Genomic DNA, 16,011 nt, shown 5'->3' on the forward strand with positions numbered 1-16,011 from the left:
AAAACATGACAATCCAATACTTGTCATTAATCAGATGTTAACCTGCGGTTAAGTGATATTTGGAAAAGACACAAGTGCCCTTCAAGTGTCATTTAATTCTTTATCAACCATCTAAATGTTGACAAAGAATTAACAGTGCCAAATCCTTACTTCTTCCATTCAAGAAAGTTGGAGTCACACGTTTGAATAGAAGAGACAAGGATTTGGGACTATTAATTTTTTGTCAATATTTGGATAGTTGATAAAGAAAATTGGATGACATTCAAATGATATTTATGCCTTTTTCGAATGCCACTTAACGGTTGATTAACAGCTAATTAATGGTATGTACTGAAATGTCATGTTTTAAAAGTTTGGATACTGAATTATCGCATTTTAACATTAGGGACCAAAATGACATTAAACTCAAAGTACAGAATACTAATTGAGAATTTTCTCCATCTATTATTGGTATAGAGATGGAAACCATTGAGATGGAGGTGAGGGCTACCCAGGTTTAGAGCAGGGTGGGTTCAGAAGAGCAGATCCGGGGAAAAGAAAAGAAAGTAGACAATTGGATAGGTTGGGGGGCCGTGGGACTAAGGACTGGCACTGCCACACCAAAAGATGGGTTGTTACCTACATACATGCATGCAGAGTGCAGACAGAAGCTGAAATGCTTCACATGCCTTAACAAAGTTCACATGCCCGTAATTCCAAATACATGCCGCCATGCAAAAGTCCCTTATTAATATCCACTACAAGCAGAGAGAGAAAGAGAGAGACCTGTGGATGATGGGTTTTTGAAATGTGCTTTTTAAATGGTTTTTGAAAAAACAAAAACTTTTTTTTTTTAAATGGGTTTTTAACAAAAAAAAGTACTTTTTAAAATGTGCTATTAAAAATTGCTTTTTTTTTCTAATCTTTGGATTAATGCTTTTTACATCAGTTGTTTTGTTTGAAATAGCAAAAAAAACCCAACAGTTTTTCTATTGGTTTTTGGATTAGGTACAAGGTTTTGTTGTCGGTGATTGCCCTGCGTGGCTGGATTCTGTAATTGAAGTAGTAGTGGTAGTTTAGTGGTTCTTTTCTGTTAGGTGATTTTCCTTGGTAGTCGTTATCTGCTCTATATCTATTGTGAAGTTGTTTTTTATCTATTTTTGTTAGAGCTGAAAAAGCCTGAAATCGGTCGCAGTGAAAGTTTATTTACATTGATGCAAAACTATGATAGTGCAAGTGATTTGGGTGCAAATTCTGATTTATCTTTATTTCAAATTTCACCCCATTTTGTTTGATTTTCAATAAAATGAAGAAAACCAAGACTTGGATCAAAATAAAGTAACCCCCAAACAAAATCAAACCACAACTTCCATTCTTTTCATTGCACCGCATGCATTTAAACCAGTGTAAATAAAATTGCACTGCAACCAAATGGAAATCACTGCAATCTTAATGGAACCAAATTGCGCTCCCATGCACTACAGTCTAATGGAAAACATTATTGTTTACCGAAAAAACAAAGTGAAAAAAAAAAAAACTACAGAAGCCTGTTGTGAAAACAATTCCCAAACATGGCCTTAGTGCCCATTTGGGAGGGTTTTAAAACGTGGTTTTCGGGGTTCTGAGCTGGGCCTTACATAGAAATGCCAGAAGATATATTTGGTAAAAATCCAAAAAGCCAATTACTATGTTCTTAATGCCAGAAACATGATTTTCAAAACCGGATAGGACTGGATGGTCAGACCAGAAAAATCAGGAATCAATCAAGTGACTGGTTCTGTTTTATTCAAAAAACCATTGATTTGGTTAGTAAACCGTTGATTTAGGCGGTCGAACCATTCGAACCATCCAACAGTTTGGCTATTTTTATTTTTTTGTCAGAACGGACCGTCTATTCGATTCAAACTACCGGACCATTTGACCTGACAGTTGGACCCCTAATCGGTTTGTCGTCCGATTCAGTTTTAAAATCCTTGGTCAGAAATGTAATTGAAATACAAAGTTACTCTAGATAATTTTCCTGAAACACAAATGCTCAATCAGCACGGCAGAATCACCACACTTTCTCCAATGCAAAAAACCTTCCCAAACAGGCTCTTAGTAAAATAAATAGAGAAACAAAAAGTAAAATATAGTATTATAAATATAGAAGAGCAATAGAGAACTGAGAAAGCGACCTGGGTATTTTGGAAGGAAAATAAAACAACACACAACATCGTTGCAGATCAAACCAAACCAGTCAATCGTTACTCTGGAGTCTGGATGGGTTACGTGACGTGTCTCTCTCCCTCTCTCCTTAATTTTTATTTTTTTTAATTTTTTTACCACGACGTTTATTGACCATACAAGGCACGTCATAAAAGGAGACGCACGGTATCATCGTCCGTCAGATCTCAGGAAATAGCAAAACTGCCCCTGGGATTTCTCAAATATTGGACAAATGCCCCCCGCTGCACGTGATCTAAGAATTTTGTCGGGTCCCTTTCGCGAGGGATTCGACGAGCGCCCTCCCGTGACTCCTGAGGGTACTTTCGTCATTTAGATGAGTCACGGCGGCTGGTTTGGTACAGTGGTACTTCGGAGATTTGTTGAAAATGTGGGTGCCATTTCTTCTGTTCCCTCTCTCTCTCTATTTTTTAATTTTTTAATTTCAAAATTCTGTATGGCTTTGGAAGAAAATAGGAAAATATCGCCGCAGAATCGGACAAAACTACAACCATCCGCCAGCAAGGTTCAAACTCAGAAAAATTATTAAATAATTTCATGCTTTCATGCTCATCTCTTAACGTGAGTTACAAACTACCCCTCATCTTCTCGAATATATCCCAAAACGCCCTAGGCTACCCCTAATGATTAAAAAAAAAACGATTAAGAAATAAGAGTATAGATTAGCTAGTTTCAATTTAGTTGAAAGTTTAAGAAAAAAAGAAAAAGGAAGACTGGGGAGTGGTTGAATTTGCTGGACTGAATGGATTTTGTTTTGTCTCTAGTGGAATCATTCAATCTAAAAGCTTAAGTTGTTAAGTGAGGTTATTGAATCGATTTTTATTTTTAATTCATTCTTTCAAAAATTTTAATTTGAAGTACGAATAAATAAGAGATGGGATTCAATGGTTATACCATTCTCACAGCCTTATATGCTTTTTTTCATAGGGAGATATTTTCAATGCAAAACTGCAAAACATTATATGTAAACAGTGTGAGCACAGTCTTGTAAGGACCAATAAGAACAGACCCACCTATACCTTAAATTGAAATCTAATTAATTATAATAGTAACAACAAGGATCAAACACTAAATCATTTGATCAAACAAACTCTGATACCATCTCAAAAGAATCCTTATAACCTAAAAGCTTAATCTACTAGGTGAGGTCCCCCTAATAGTTTTTTGTTCTCTTACATTAGTGAATAAGCCATTCAGTTAAGCTATATTCAGCTGTTGAATCATAACCACAGCAAACTTGGGTACTGAAATTAATTTCATACAAGCCAACAACCGTTCAGTGTATTGACCAGTGGTCTGCACAAAATGATCAACAAAGTAGTCATTAGCACAAGTAAATCATGGTCTCACAGCAATGGAGTATTTCTACTTTTGGCAGAAACGAAATGCATGTAATTGCATGCAAGCTTATTGACCTAGACCCCAACCGTTATTCAACCTTACTTGTAATAAGCACTGTTTCTTTCCATTTTATAAAGGAAAAAAAATAATGTCTACCAACTGTTTGTAAAATTGTAATAACTGTGAGTAGAGTCGTGTCTGCAAGCAATGGTCAAGGTCCCACCCGTGAGTTCTCTGCCCGTTCCGTCAAGAAAACGATCGGACTGACCAAGGGATGCTGATTATTGGATGCATGTTTACTTGTTCCACCCTTGTTTTTTTTGAAGAACTCAAGTTTTTTTTTTTTTTTTTTCTTTATCTTTTGCTCTTTTTTTCTTAGCCATTTGATTAGAATAAGATAAGCTAGCTAGGCTTAGCCGATTCATGGTGGGAGAGGAAATTTAGATGCATTTAGCACACAAAAGTTGAATTTTGAGTAGAATTAACAGGGTAAATGACATTCTTTCTCTAGTAAGATGAAAAAGTATTATTAATAGAGGACTGAGACTGTGGAGTCAATTCGAGATAGAAAAGGGAAATAAAGAGAGATAGAGGGGCAATTGTTTGATACCCAGAAAAAAAAATTAAAAAAAAAAAAATATTGAAGGGCATATGTAGCCCATGTAGGTTATGAACATAATACATATATTTAAAAACAAAGCCAAAGGAAGAGCCGGTTCTGATGTTCTTCTCTTGGCAGCAGGAGGTTTCTTCTTCTCCAGAAATGAAGGAGAATTCCCTGGTTTTTGTCTTCCTCTGGTAAGAGCAAATCCCAGCATTTGTGTTCACCGAAAAAACAAACCCCCTTTAGAAGAGCACCAACAACAAGAAATCAAAAAAGAGAAAGAAAGAACCAAGAAAGCATAGAGTTTGAAAAAAAAAAGAAAGAGAAAGAAAGACAAACTTCAATTATAATCACTCAATCAATCCCTCCTCCCATGTCAAACATCACAGGTGATGGTGGGAGCTTCTCTTCTGGCAACACTGGAGAAGTCCAGCAGCAGCAGCAACAACAACTACAGCATCGCTTCCATGGCTCCAACTCTGGACCTTCCACCACAACTAACAGTAATGGCTCCACTTCCCACCAGCAGCAGCAGCAGCAGTCGGTCAAGAAGAAAAGAAACCTACCAGGAAATCCAGGCAAATTCAACTTCTCCTTCAACCTTCAGCCATTATCATTGTTTCCTAATTCCTAGTACCTAATTTTAGTTTCATCTTTTCATCTCTTAGATAATTAAAACTAAGATTCTTTTTTTTTTTTTTTTTTTGAGGGGCTGTTCAATTCAATCTAAGTGATCCATGAAGGTGTTCTTCTTTAAAATTTGGATTTCTTTGTTTTTTTTTGGGGAACTGAAATGGGTTTTAAAGAGGATTTCTCTCCAGTTTGGTTACTGAGTTATTTATTTTTTTATCCTTAGATTTTCTCTCCTCCGGTTTTAATGGCTTGCATGTAATTCCGGACGTGGATGTCACGGATTTGATTCTTCCTCAAAAGCACCAAGAGGAAAAGCTTTGCCGATTTGGGATGCGAGTTCTTGAAGTTTTAAAATTGACTTTGGCTTTTGAAATGGGAAACTACTGAACTTTTTTTTTTTTTTGGTTGTTGAAGGGTTCAATTATTGACTGGAGATTCCAATAATTGCAGAGAACTGTTGTTAACTCTATTCCCTTTTCGCTTAAATTAGTTTTCTTTATTTTTTCCTTTAAATTTCTCCAACTGTTTTAGATTTTCAGAGTACTAATCAGGAATAATATCCGTATCTGATTTTGTTGCTGACTCTCCTTTTCTCTTTTTTTTTTTTTTCAAGCTTACTGTTCTAAGGTTTCTCTGATTCTCTCCAAATTAAGCAAATTTGATCTTGTTGTTAATTAAACTATTATTATCAGTCCTAATATTTAGTTTAGATAAGGTTTCCTTTGTAGACATACTCCCACGAGTCTGTTCATCAGTCATGCATCGTCATCAATGCCTACTTAGTTCCCTAAATTTAGAATTATTCAACTTCCGCTGGAATCCAGTTAAACCCATGAATTAAAGGACACTGAAAATTGGTCGAACACTTGGTAGAAAAAGATATAGATTCTAAGTTCTTTGATGGGCTGTGAAGCTTTCTTGGATATGAGAATTGATGAACAAAACAACAGGAGACTGAAGGAGAAAAATGGTGATTAGTAATGGGATTTTTGCAATTTACATGTGCAGACCCAAATGCGGAAGTCATCGCTCTATCGCCTACAACCCTGATGGCGACAAACCGGTTTATATGTGAGATCTGCAACAAGGGGTTTCAGAGGGATCAGAACCTGCAATTGCACCGGAGAGGCCACAACCTCCCATGGAAACTCCGGCAGCGGACGAGCACCGAGATCAGGAAGAAGGTATACATATGCCCCGAGCCATCCTGCGTCCACCACAACCCAGCTCGGGCACTGGGCGACCTTACAGGAATTAAGAAACATTTCTGCCGGAAGCACGGCGAGAAGAAGTGGAAATGTGATAAATGCTCGAAGAAGTATGCGGTGCAGTCGGACTGGAAAGCTCATTCGAAGATCTGCGGCACTAGGGAATACAAGTGTGACTGTGGAACCATCTTCTCCAGGTTTACACTCATAACCTTATTAGTAGTTATTACAATCTTCTCATGGAAATAACAACTACAATCTAATTCTAACAAAGAATTCAAATAAATGAATGTAAGGACCCGTTTGGTTCGTGGGAATAGGGTTTGGAATCGAGATCGGAAATTTGGAATGACCCATTCGGATTTCAACTGTTTAGTTGGGCAGAATCGGAATCCCATCCCCCTCTCTCATGAATGAAATCCCGCTTCAACTTATTTCAATTCTAATTTGGATTCCTGATTGAACCAAACAGACTATGAGAATTAGACCATTTCTATCCCAACCGATTGCAAATCAAACGGACCCTAATTTTCTCAAATGATTGGCATTAATATAACATGAAGAATTAAAAAAAGGAGAAAGCAAATGATCAGTTTTTTTCTTGTTCCGGGCCTATCTCAAATGCTTTTGTACCGCAGGCAACACCTGAATTAGTGTAGTATATTAGTTTTCCAAACAAGGTAAAATTGGTAAATGGCCGACAAAGTGAGGAAACCTTTTCACATTTACTTTAGGATACCTTTTATGCTTTTGAGATTGTCTCTACATCGAACACTTCTGTAAAGAGAAGACAAATTATATTCTGTGGGTAATTTATTTTGTGATTTTATTGAGTTGTAGAGCACCCAAATTAAATGTCTATAACGTCCCTAATGAATCGCTAAATACCCACATTCCTACTTGACTGATACTGATGCTGCTCTTATATCAAGCTGTTGTTCTACCTTTATGAATTATAATCAGTGATCTACTATCCCATTAAACATTCTGTTCTTTGTAGTCTTTACTGTAAGATTATTATTCAAACCTAGTTTACCAATTAAACTTAGATTCTCTGTAGGACCGGACATATTTGCAATAAAATTCTCGTCCGTTTGGCACAAAAGAGCTTTCAGTCCCAAGTACTTAAAGCAGGATATGCATAGGATTCATGCATATATATAAGATTCTCTCTCTCTCTCTCTCTGTGTTACTGCACTTTCTCATTGTGTCTGGTAGATGTCTTAAGATTAATTAATGTATATACTGACTGACCTGAATGAGTCAACTCCCTCCATGCAGACGAGATAGCTTCATCACGCATAGAGCTTTCTGTGATGCATTAGCAGACGAAAACAACAAAGTGAACCAGGGCTTAGTGTCCAGCTTTGGAAGAAGCTTACCAGGCCAAGTCTCTGAGCTCATGTCGTCCATGCCCATAAACACCACCAACAATGCATCGATGGGGATATCCGAATTTAACCATCCCCACGCCAAGAACCCTCTCAAGCCCCTAGCCAATGATCTAATGTCTATGCCACTCAAGTCTCTGAACATGGCCGGCGGCATGTTCTCCAGCAGCGCCGGAGCCCTCCTCGGCAGCCCAAGAGGCATCAATTCATCCTCCTCTTGCCTTCAGCTATGTGCCAACAGCTCGTCCAGCTTCGACGGCCTCAACGACACTAAGAACGGGCGCCATCTCGTCGGATCGGCCTACATGTCCGCCACAGCTTTGTTGCAGAAGGCAGCTCAAATGGGTGCAACCGCAAGCAGCAACATCAACTCCTCCGTGATGCAAAAGAGCTTCCTATCGGGCATGACGGGGACTGATCAGCTCTCCGGCCTGAGACCATCGGCTTACGGAGGAATGCAGCAGGACAACAGCTCGTATAATCACATCCAACAACAACAAACAGACCACTCACAACTAGCTGCGATAGAAGGCGGAGGATTCTCGAGCCAGTTCTTGCAGAAGTCCACACAAGAGACGTCGTCGTCGACCCAGCTTTTTGTTGAGACCACGGCGGGCGTCCAGAGCTCAGAGATGAATGACATGGGAATATTCTCGGGGATGTTCGTGGGAGGTGATCAGAACCATGGATTCTTGAAGAACATAGAGCAGGAGAACTGCAGTAGTACTGTTATGCCATCACAAGGAAGGAACATCAACCTGGGGTTGGAGATCCCCCCGACTAGACTGAATCCGGCGGGGCCATCGATAAGGTTTGGAGGGAACAGCGGCGGAGATACGATGACAGTGGATTTCTTAGGGATCGGAGGGTCGGGACTGAGGAATTTGCAAGAACAACAACATCAACGGCAACAACAGGGACTGGAATTTGAGGCAATCAGTCAGCGGAGGTTGCAAGGATTGCATCAGTTACAGCAACAGATATCACATGGACAAGCAGCAATGGAAAAACCCATGTGGGATGTTTGAGAGAGAGCTGCTCCGGTCGCTTCGATCTCTTTCATCCTTTTGGCTTGTATATTTGAAGGGTTTCTCTCTTTCTCATAGATTTCAGTTTCAGCCATGGAAGAACCCAGGTGGCTTGCTAAAGAGCAAGGCACTAAGGACCTTGGCTCTGTTTAGGACAATTCATATCGATCTAGACTTTTGATCCCCGAAAATGATTTTTATATTGACTTGAGGGAACCCCAAGAAGATTGAAGCTCTGTCATTGTCAACTGGTTCAGAGCAAAGCTCCTCGGGATCACATTTTCGTAGACAAGGGAAGTGTGTATCAGTTCAAACTTCGAAACGACGAGTCGACGACAACTTGATCCATATAGAATTGCAGAAGGAAATAAGTATTAGGGGTATAGCAGAGAAGGCCCTGTTGGAAATCAAATCTTTCGCAGGCCAGCTCAGGACTCAGGTCAAGACTTTAATAGCTACGAGCCTAGAACTAGAGTCATCAAGCAACCCATGATGAGCAATTAATAAGCCTTCCATCAATCACGACCTAAGATATTTGCTCTACAAAATGTAATTTATTACTCACAGAGCGGCTACAGGCCTACAGCATAATTTATAATTTATGAACCAGGCCCAACCCTAAGAATTGGGCTTTCAAACTCGAACTATTCAACCCGAACTCAGTTAATATTAAAATTTACTGCATTCGGGTTGGGTTCGAACCCAGATAGCTCAAGTTAATCAATTAGTTCATACTAAAAATTGACACCCAAGGGTTAGGCCTGAATCCAGCCCAAAAAAAATTAAAAGCCCAACCTTTTAGGCCCAGACCCAGCCCGAGGACAAAAATTTAAACCCAGCCCGTGCATAATTACAAGTTATGACCCTACTTCATTTGTTCAAGAAATATATGTGGTAAAAGACAAAAACAACCCTGTGTTTTCCACTTTGATTCCATCCGGTTGAGTTCAATTCATGCTGACATACATATCCTTTGAGGGAGATCAATGGTAGGATCCCCAATAAGAATGCATCTTTGAGTGTATAAGTACAAAGTTTACCTTATAAATGTAAGTCTCAGTTTGAAAAAGGTGCAAATATAAAAATGCACGATGTAAACGTAAGGTTTAGAAATGTCGTAAATAAGGTTTTGCACTAAATACATTTGCATTTATACTGTTTCCAAATTTAGGCTCAGTTAAGTTTGAGAACAATGTAAATACAAATATATACAATATAAATACAAAGTTTAGAGGTAATATATAAAGTTTTGCACCGAACATATTTGTATTTACCATCTTTTCAAGTGGAGTCTTAAAGCTCAGTTTGAAAGGAGTACAAATATAAATATATAGGGTACAAATACATGTAAAATAATACAAAATACAAGATTTTGTACTTTACATATTTGTATCTGTACTCCTTCCAAACTGAGTCTTAATGCACTATCTGTATTTACATGCTCCAAATGCATTCTAGCACGATTCAACAATGGATATATTCAGCTTCGTTTGATTGATATTTTGATAGTTTGTAAAGAATTGTTTCTTACCAAGTTGGATTTCAGGTGAATACGTGGGCACTTGCAAGGCCCAATTTGAACATAGGCCCAATTACACATTTTCATGGACTGGGCTGGGACTCAGATATACTGCAACGTATTTGAATTCAGAAGGCAGGTTTTATCAACATGTGTAACAAGGGAGTTGGGAGTTGGGACTGTCTATAATGCTAGCAAAGAAGGTAGCTCTGGTATGTATTCGGTTGCAGCCCTTGCAAGAAACTATCTAGGTGAGGTGATAGATTACATGGCCTACAAATTAGGCTTGACGACCATCAACATGGCTGAAGCTTGGGCCACTTGGGAGGCCCATAATTTGGCAGAAAACTTCACTAACCATTCCATCATCATCATCGAGGGTGACTCAAAGGTATAGAAGAAGAAGAAGAAGAAGGAAGCTCTAGGATGACTTATTATTCTAACTTTTCAGTCCCAGCAATAAGAAATTCCAATCTAACGACGCTCATGATCAATCGATCAGAATTAAGTTCATTCCGTTTTTAGATAAATGATATATGATTGAACTAGAGAATGATCCATGTTAATATGGTGCAATTATACCTATATATTTTTTGTTTTTCTTTATTATCATTTTGTTTGAGATTCACTATTTATCTGATAATTATATTTAATTTAAATAATCAAATAATATTAATTTATAATTTAAAAATCTTTATAATAATTCTTTTATTTGAATTTATAATCAAATAATATTTTATAATAATTCTTTTAATTTTGGACCAGATGGCTGTTAAAATCTTTGATATTGTTTCTTATTGATTAATGAATCATTTTGAAAATACATAATATGGGTTTGAAAATTCTCTATAATTTAGTAAATTCGTACACGAACTGAAAGCCTGGTTCAAGGGTCTGTCTAACGAGTAATGAAAACAAAACAAAGACATCCTGTGGACTCGGAAATTCCAAGAATGATAATCACACTGAGTATTAGATTTATGAGGTTACGAGTTTATGTTTCACCTTCATTAAAACAAGAGCTTTTACAAGGTCCCGAAGACCATTTGGAATTGGAGGACGAATGGAAGATGGCCACTTTTAGTGTTTACATTGAGAAATAGTGACAAAAACATGCAAATGTAATTCCCTATAAACTTGAGCCTTATTACCCTTAATCCCAAAAGATTGGACCCTGTTTGGTTCGTAGTAATAAGGATCTGGAATTGAAATTGTATTGGGCCATTCCAATTTCAATTGTTGGTTGAGTGGAATCGTAACCTTACTCCTATGGCATTCTCCTAAAAAATGGTACCGAGGAAGACTGGCATTTTCCCACTTGGAAAAGAAAATTAGTGCAGGGGTGTCTGACAGCATACAGGGAGTCGGAGGTAGCATTTCACCAATGTAAAAGTCATGGACCAATTCCTCCAGCCCTTATTCTATGTGTTGTTCTATATGAATGACATTAGACTCAACTTGCTAGATATTACAGAGATTCAATGGTCATTCTCTCCCCCTCTCTTTAGAATGAAATTTCATTTTAACTGATTTTAGTTCTATTTTCCATTTTTATCCGAACCAAATAGATTATTGTGGTTCTAATTCTAGGGGATTTTGATTCCGATGAGGGCCAATTTGGCCCTCCGTTGACCTAGCAACATGTGGCATTCGTCTTTCCTGCATGACACCTCAGCGCTATGTGGATAGATGTGTATCTTGCCGAGTCAAGGGGACGCACCCCAGAGTCAGTCCAAGGCACCTCGTCGCTACCGGTATAAGGGACCTCGGTGTGATGAGCGACCTCTTCGAGGATTTGCTGACCTGTGATACCTCGTCAATAACAGTCAAAGTGACCTCGGCATGGGTAGCGACCTCCTCAAGGACTTGCCGACTTGACTGAGGTCCAGGTGGCGACTTGTGAGACGTGCTCGCCAACCTCTTCCTTAAGTAAGTTATTGTTTATGATTTCTTTAGGATCATGACACTCGACCATTACACCCGTCTTTCCATATCGTCCGCATCGGAGTTAATCGAACGGACTCTATTTCTCTCCTCCGAACAAGGCGGGTGTGGTTTCCTAGGAATTTTGGTTGTGTTACAGGAAGCTCCTTGTTTCTTACACTTATTTAAAGACATTCACTCCCTGAGAGAAGGTATGCACAATTCAGCTCTCAAACACTCTAGCACTCTCGCTCTTTAGCTCTTTCCAAGATCTTCAATTCGTTGACTTAAGCATCAGAGTGCCCACTCCAAGTAAAGTAGCCCAGATACTCTAATACTGTCTTTTTGTAAGTCAACTCAACTAACTCGCTAGCTTGGCATCCGAATTATCCTCCAACAGGAAACTGCCTGATCGCACATCATCACATTCCAATTCCGAATGTAAACTAAATAGACCCTAAGACTCTGCGGCCATGTTAATCTTGGATTCACACAACCCCTAATCCAAAGCTTTTTCTCCCTTGGAGACTTGCAGTGGAGGCAAATTCATAATTCTGCCAATTCACAACACCGCTCATGTGATCCAAGTACTTTGTAGACCGTAGTGTAGAATTCACAACACTGCTCATGGACTTCTATTGGGCACCAAGCCACCACTGACTATAAATTACAGAAGTCTCGCCGATTAGTGATTAAGATTTAAGATTGAACTTGAAATCTCAGAATGCCATTTACCCAATAACTCATGGGGATGAGTGAGATAGATTCATAACCAAGCAGCAACCAGCTGATAGTTCTCTTACTACCAAGGTTTTTAAAAACCGGACTGGATAGGGAATCGTTCTGGGTTGAATGGTCCAACTGTCCAGTTTGAATGAACAGCCCACTCTGACAGAAAAAATTTAAAAGAAAAAATTAAAATTTTGAAAACCCAAAATTGCCAAAACCTGTTCTCGAATCAAATGGTTTGACAATCCAACTGCTTAGGTCAATAGTTCGCTGTCCAAATCAACGATTTTTCAGCTAAAAAACAATTTTGGGGTTAAACGGAACCGTCAGGTGACTGACACCCGGTTTTTTCCGATTCGACCGTCCAGTCTAATCCCATTCCGACATGACGGTAGAAGTTGTTACGCCAAAAGATGTTAGAGAGAAGAAACTCTATCCTCGATCCAAATCCACGTATGTTGAATAAATAAAATATGGTTTGCTTTCAATTCCCACATCGATAGGAAGTGAGTTAAGCGAAAGCAAGAGGTGAACATAAATAACGGGCGAGAGGGATGGTGAAATATACTTACCTGGACGGGGTCAATGGGTGATCAAGAAAGCTTATGGCCTAGGTTGGCGACCTCCATTGCACTTTGAGGCGTGCCCGCCTAACATCTCCCTAACTGGGAGAGTGTACGTCATAATTTGTGGTAGCGGGGGTACGCGTTCGCGCGGCCCTTACCCAAATTTATTTCGAAACTTTTCTACTTTACCCACCTCTATTCATTTCCCAGGTTCTTGGTGTATTTTTCCAGAATGATGGCATTAGAAGGGTTTAAGGCGCCCCGTGGTGATTGTAATCCGATTTGGCTTTCCTTCACTCCATAATATTCTGGAATTGGATTCTCCGACCTTACAATTGCAAGGATGCTTTTTGTTCACATTCTAAGCTGCGTTCAAGATATATGTTTTTCTTCTTTCGCAACCTCCATTGCATCATTGGATGAGGAACAAAGATCAAGGGTAGAGAATTTCACCCATGGTTCAAACCGTTGATGATTTGGTCAGATCATTCAGCCCAGGAATTGCCCAGATAATCGGTTCCATTTCACTCGTAATCCACTGTGGATTTGGTCGGTGGTCTGCTTGATCCGGATAACATTTTTTAGTTGTTTTTTATTTTAATTATTTTATTTTTTAAATTGAAATGAATCGTCTATTTGAACTGGACAATCGAACCACTGACTCAGCAATCGGTGGTCAAAGTGGTTTTGATTCCGGATCGATTTTTAAAACCTTGATTTGGACAATGTTCAGATCATTTAACCTGACAAGTGTTCAGACAACTGGTCCCATTTTACCCCTGAACTTTTGCCAAAAACTATTAACTTGGTCAACAATCCACCAATACAAGCCATTAAACATTTGAACTATCGACATATACAATCCAAACAGCAGTTTTTGACCATTTTTTGTTTTAATTATTATTTTTTATATTTTTAAGTGCAACAAGCCATTTATTTAAACCAAATGATCGACCCAAAAATGGGTGGCCAAAGTACTAGTATACACCATACACTATACACTATACCCAGGGCTAAGCATTAAGCAAACCTACAAACCTTTCTCACCAAATAACGAAAATACTAGATCGAAACGACCTGATCAAATGAAACACAAAAACAAGCCAAGACAAATGATTAGGAATTACCAGCTTAACCAAATAAAAAACCCATAGCTACTACTCACAGCTAAGGGTGTAAATGGATCGAAATTTTTCATTCGAAAATTTGATATCCGAATTCGATTCAATATTCAATGGATATTAAAAAATAAAAATTAACGTTTAAATTCGAATTCAATTAAATATTCAAATATTCGATTTGATTAATTATTGTAGGTAATTAATAAATATATAAATTATTTATATAATTTAAATATTTTATATATTACACATATAAGAATTGAGTAATAAGTTAAATCCGGATATTTATTGAATGAAAGCAAGTCATATCTGAATTCAACCAATTATAATATCGAATTATTTGAATTCAATTTGATTATATCGAATCTCAAATTCAAAATTGGATTTTCGAATACCATTGACACCTATATTCACACTCAGCGACTAGAAAATTAATCTACCTTCTAGCAAAGCAACTTGTGATTCCTACACAACCACTATCACATAAGGACATGTTAAAATGAAGCTATAGACTCATTTGAACTCCCAGAATTCTTCAATCTGGTGAAGTGCAATTTCAATTTCAAAATTCTATTAGTTTTGTTCAGTTTCGCCAGGTTTAAAAGCTCAATTAAATTTATAATCTTCAAAAATCAATTATTATTTGGTTAAAGGTCAATTTAGATCAAATTAAATTGAACTTTCTATGAGTTGAATTGGAATAGCTTGTGAAAAACTTGGTTTGTATTTACTAAGGATGCAAACGGATTGGATCAGATTCAAATCTGGGTATATCCGAATCTGACCTGACACTATTAATAGAAGATCCGATCGGATCGAATCTGATAAACATGAAATCTGAATTCGAATTCGATGAGGAAGTCGGATTTTCGGATCTGATCTGATTCGATTTGATTTTTAAAAATTAATAAATTATTAAAAGAAAATTAAAATGAAACAATTTAAATCAAGAAAAACAAAAAACTACAAATATCTTTTCAACTATTTTCATCATATATATACATATTTTTAGGGTAAATTACAAAAACCTCCTATACTATGGGGTTTGTGACAAAGACCCCCTATGCTTCTTTTGCGACAAACACCCCTTGTACTTTGGCCGTTAGACAAAGACCCTTTCTTTAGGGTTTCAGTTGATTTCAAAAAAGATTCTCATTTGACTGTTTAAAGTTTTCTAAATTCTTAAATTACTCTTTCTTTATTTATTAGAACGGTGAGAAGAAATAACCCATATACTTGTAAAAATCCGATAACAATGTTGATTGCTAGATCTTGAACAATGGTTTGAGCGAGAGAGAGAATCTGGGAGAGCAAGTCAAATCAGAAGACCTTTTTATAGAAAGATATATATTAGGTTGTGTTTCGAAATGGTGCAAATATGTGTGAATGCAAATATGTAGTGTAAAACGGTTCATATAAATTGTAAAATTCGGTTAGTTTTGCATTGACAAATTTACTTTCTTACCAAATAGACTTTTATATGGATGCAAACACGAATTCCAATAAAGCATATGTTTTTTTTTTTTTATCAAAAGTCCACTTGAATGCAAATTTACTTCTTTTTTGTTGATGTACTTTTACATCTTATTATCAATATAAATATGCATTGGTTTGTCATTTGTGAATGCAAAAATATAATGTTGTCAAAAACAGTAAAAAATGAACCAAAATGCAAATTTATCCTAAACCGGGATTTACACTCCATTTGCACCAAAGATAGGACAGACATTAAACCATTTTCTT

At 37.6% G+C, this 16,011-nt stretch overlaps 1 protein-coding gene and 1 non-coding gene across 3 annotated transcripts; both read left to right on the top strand.

Moving 5' to 3' along the window:
• The first annotated feature begins 4,205 nt into the window (after positions 1-4,205).
• Positions 4,206-8,658, top strand: LOC104599011 (zinc finger protein JACKDAW-like). Of its 2 annotated transcripts, XM_019198038.2 has the most exons (4): positions 4,206-4,344; positions 4,540-4,728; positions 5,792-6,188; positions 7,273-8,658. In XM_019198038.2, exons 3-4 carry the CDS (start codon positions 5,833-5,835, stop codon positions 8,408-8,410), a joined length of 1,494 nt encoding a protein of 497 aa, XP_019053583.1. In that variant the 5' UTR covers positions 4,206-4,344; positions 4,540-4,728; positions 5,792-5,832; the 3' UTR covers positions 8,411-8,658. The 2 variants fall into 2 exon arrangements, with proteins under 2 accessions (XP_019053583.1, XP_010259675.1); XM_010261373.3 differs by having other exon boundaries at positions 4,227-4,728.
• Positions 8,659-13,145: 4,487 nt separating this feature from the next.
• On the top strand, positions 13,146-13,304 carry LOC148801786 (U1 spliceosomal RNA). The gene has a single exon (XR_016084816.1). It is a non-coding gene; the product is annotated as a U1 spliceosomal RNA (small nuclear RNA).
• Positions 13,305-16,011: the final 2,707 nt, after the last annotated feature.

Source organism: Nelumbo nucifera, chromosome 3, assembly GCF_055504915.1.
Source record: "Nelumbo nucifera cultivar China Antique chromosome 3, China Antique-T2T, whole genome shotgun sequence".
Taxonomy (NCBI): Eukaryota; Viridiplantae; Streptophyta; class Magnoliopsida; order Proteales; family Nelumbonaceae; genus Nelumbo; species Nelumbo nucifera.

Coding starts and splice junctions, on each gene's coding strand:
- LOC104599011 (XM_010261373.3), top strand. CDS start 4,524: ATGTCAAACATCACAGGTGATGGTGGGAGCTTCTCTTCTGGCAACACT. Junction 4,729..5,791: donor AAACCTACCAGGAAATCCAG/GCAAATTCAACT, acceptor TTACATGTGCAG/ACCCAAATGCGGAAGTCATC. Junction 6,189..7,272: donor TGTGGAACCATCTTCTCCAG/GTTTACACTCAT, acceptor CCCTCCATGCAG/ACGAGATAGCTTCATCACGC.